At 30.8% G+C, this 4,079-nt stretch overlaps 1 protein-coding gene across 3 annotated transcripts in view; it reads right to left on the bottom strand.

The window, feature by feature from the left end:
* LOC117172191 (peripheral plasma membrane protein CASK) overlaps nucleotides 1-4,079 on the bottom strand; it is a 638,537-nt gene that overhangs the window by 560,588 nt on the left and 73,870 nt on the right. For all 3 annotated transcript variants that reach the window (XM_033360031.1, XM_033360028.1, XM_033360030.1), the window contains exon 4: nucleotides 2,319-2,396. In XM_033360031.1, the coding sequence (XP_033215922.1) occupies nucleotides 2,319-2,396 (78 nt within the window). The remainder of the gene's footprint in view (nucleotides 1-2,318; nucleotides 2,397-4,079) is intronic.

The raw sequence follows: 4,079 nt of genomic DNA, 5'->3' as shown, positions 1-4,079 counted from the left end.
CCCCTCCAAATAACGTAGCCTGTTGGTAAAACCCGATTTTACATTTATACTGATTTCTGTGTGTCTTTATACCTAATCAAGTTGCCAATATGCCGATATTTTCTACGTGACAGTGTGATGAATTGTAAACTTCGGTACTAAATCAACAATTAAAATAAAAAAGTGATTTTCAGAGTAAGTGTTGAAATGTGCCTAATTCAATTTTATGTGGCAGTTAACCCGAGTTTTATTGAATTTTTAAACCAGAATAGGTACATTTTTAACTAAAAATGGAATAGTTAAACTTTTAATTACAAAAAATTTTAATTATTCAAAAAACGAATTTTCGACCAACTATTTACTACATTATTAAACACTCAAGACAAAATGACGAATTTTCTATACAAAACAGTTGAATCATCAACTAAAAAATATAACATTTTAATAAAAAAGTTAATTCTATAAAAATAATACTAATTTCCAACAAAATACAAGAACTCTCAACCCAAAAGCTGAATTTTCAACTAAACTAAATTAATTTTCAAAAAAAAAGGAAATTTTTAACAAAATAGTTCAATTTTAACAAAAAGTTAAATTATTACTTACAGAAGAAACATTCTCGACCAAAAATGAAATAGTTAAATTTTCAATTACCAAAGTAACTTTTCAACAACAAAAAAATCAGTTTTCAACAAAACAGTCTAATTTTCAACCAAGGAGATGAATTTTTAACTAAAATTTTGAACGTCAACCAAAAAATTTATTTTTAAGAAAGTAGTTCAACTTTGAAAACTCGTTAAGTTGCTAACCAACAAGATGAATTTTCAAACAAAAAGATTAATTTAATACCAAAAATACGAATTTTCAATTATATTCAAGAATTATCAAACAAAAGGTTGAATTTTTAAGAAAGAAATTATTTTTTTGTAATTTAAGAAAGCAATTTAACTTAAAAGCCTATTTGTTAAATTTTTAACCAAAAAGATTCATTTCTACACACAAACTAATTTTCTATCGAAAAAAAACGATTTTTTAACAAAATTCAAGAATTGTCAACCAGAAAGTTGAATTTTCAACTAAAAAAGATGAATTTTTAAACAAAAGATTAAATTACTACCAAAAAACACGAATTTTAACAAAATTCAAGAATTCTCAACCAAAAAGTTAATTTTAAATTAAAAAAGAAGAATTTTTAAACAAAAACATTAATTATTTAAAACGTACTAAAAACGTTACCGTATGTACTTTTAGAGAAAAAGATTCTATATACACGTAACGTGACTGTAACTGACACCCGCCCCCCCCCCCCCAAAGTTGCAACGTAATTTATGGACGATCCCTAAGTAAGGAGACACATTACAACAATATCCATTACACAAATTTTTACCCACTTTTGTAAGTCCAATTTTTCACGAGTTACTTTACACAACCTAAACAAAGTTAGAAAACTTACGAAAGTGCACCGAAGAAGGTTCAAAATAAAAGTTAACATTTTCCAAAAAGAGAGCAATCGCTGATCTTAAAATTTGTGATTTAGAGAAGGAGATAATTAATTATAAATAAAAAGTTGCAGGTGATTCGGTTTTCCGTATAGGCGCTTCTTAGTCGCATTTTAAGGTATTGTTTTTAGAATTCAAGACAGTAGTGCACTGAGAAGAATTTTTTACAATTAAAACAAAACCAATTTCTTTTAATATGTACAACATTTCTTTAAATTTAATGACAAGAGGATAAGGAGCGGAAATGAAATTTTACAGGATTAACGATATTTAGAGGTCGCTTACTTTATTTTGCAACGTCAACGGCAGATTGCACAGATAGTGAAAATATAATTAATTGAACTTTCTTTTCTGTTTATTCCATATGAAATTATATAAAACAGTTTATTTATAATGAGTAATAATTTTGTTTCATTTATGTAAATATAAATGTTATTAATAAGCTTTCATAGATGAAGTGAAATAAATGAATATTTATTTAGTGAATATACGTAAGAAGTTAATTAAATCATTATATAATTATATAAGACGTTATACATAATGTGATTTCTCAGCCAGGTGAATAAATGGTGTTTTATGGCGCTTACTTTATTGTGGAAGCTCATTCTTTACGTAAAACCTGCTTAGCATGGATGTTGCAGAACGAAGTAAGCAGTATAGTAAGTAAATATATATATAATTTAAAAAAATAGATTCCTTTAAATATAAGACTACAAAAATCTCATATTTTTTGTTTAATCTGAGAGACTGTCGTGAAATTGAGTTTTTATATTAATTACATTTTTTAAACGGTATATTTACATATTTTACTTTAATGTAGATAATGAAAATGTTTCTTACCTAGCAACAGCTTCACTATACACAAATCCGGCCGTTGCACGCCTAACTACCTCGAAGCATAAATCCGAACCATCCATACTGAAAATAATAATAATTAATTTACACATATAATAATGACACTCAAATAAATATATCCCGAAATAGTAAGTCAACAGAAATAATAAAAAAAAACAATAAACAAAACCCAAATAATGAGAAACTCGTGTGAAGTAACTTATTGTTGTTATTATTATTATTATTACACCATTAAGCCATTTCACTTTCGGGGAAATTCTCGTGTTATTTATGTAAATAACGCGTTCGTTCCGCAACACTGCTCCGACCGAGGATGCTGATCAATCTCTCTAGCAATCACCCCAAGCGAAGAACCTCACGAAGTCGTTATGTACGGTTCCCCACTTGGGTCCATCAGTGGTCAAGGTCTTTTCTTTCAGGCGTCATTCACTCTACTGACACTCTTTTTATTAACTATTTGCCGCCATACTTTCCTGTCCTGGCATACTTCTCTAGCTTCTTTTATGTCCATGCATTTTTTCATGCAGGCTCTCGTGTTTCTGCGACTTCTTATGTCTCTTCTAGCTAGGGTCTCATTCATACATTCTAACCATTCTTTCCGCGGTCTACCTCTGGGCACGCTGCCATTTACTTTACCTTGATACATTTGTTTCGTTAGTCGTTCATTTGGCATTCTCTCAACATGTCCGAACCATCTTAACCGATTTCTTTCCCATGTGTCTGCCAGCGTCTCTTCTGCACCACATTCTTTGAGAATTATCTCGTTACTTACTTTGTTTATCAGAATTTTCCCGCACAATATGCGCATGAATCTCATGTCAATTACGTTAATTTTACTCTTATCTTTGTCTTGATTAGTCCATGTCTCGCTACCCTATAGTACAGTCAGTACAAATATAGAATTATGTATTGCCATTTTAGCTTAATTTGATATATTTTTCTTCTGATAAGGGGACCTGCTCTACCTGATATACCTTTTAATCGTTTATGCGTCTATCTAATTCCTCATCTATCTTCCCGTCCCTAGTAAATAAGCTACCAAGGTATACAAACTTACCAACTTGTTCAATTCTCTCATCATTTAATAAAATATTGCATAGTGTTTTCTCACTCTATCCTTCGAACGCCATAGTTTATGTTTTATTTGCTTTAATTTTGAGGCACATGCTCTTCATGCTTGCATCTAATTTATTCAACATTTTTTGTAAGCCTTCGATAGACTCTGCCATAGCAATCTTATCATCTGCGAACGCTAATCCGCGTACCCTTACTGTTTCGAGATCCACACCCTCTTCGTCGAAGAGAGCCATTCTTAAACACTTGTCCATAAATAATATAAATAACCATGAAGACATAACGCATCTTTGTCTAACTCCTTGAATAATATTGAAACAGTCACTCAGTTTCCCATTCACTCTTACACTCGCTTTGTAACCTATATATATTGTTTTCATAGCTTGTGGGAGCCATCCATTGACTCCATACTCTTTCAGGACTTCCCAAAGTTTACTTCTATCTACCTTGTCAAAAGCTTTTTCTAGGCCAACAAATGCACAGAAAACTTTTTTGCCTGCTGTCAAACTTTTTTCTGTTATTTGCCTTAAGGGCATGCTCTTCGGTGACCACGTGACCAAACTAGTCCCTGGTTATGAACATTTTTTTTGGTGTTCACTGCGTCCACACGAATTGAGATATCGTGTTTAAACTTTAACACATAAAATAAAAAGCACTAAAGAACGTTTGTAT

This window comes from Belonocnema kinseyi, chromosome 4 (genome assembly GCF_010883055.1).
Source record: "Belonocnema kinseyi isolate 2016_QV_RU_SX_M_011 chromosome 4, B_treatae_v1, whole genome shotgun sequence".
NCBI lineage: Eukaryota > Metazoa > Arthropoda > Insecta > Hymenoptera > Cynipidae > Belonocnema > Belonocnema kinseyi.
The sequence above is the reverse complement of the archived record's forward strand: the minus strand, read 5'-3'. Positions and strand labels throughout refer to the sequence as shown.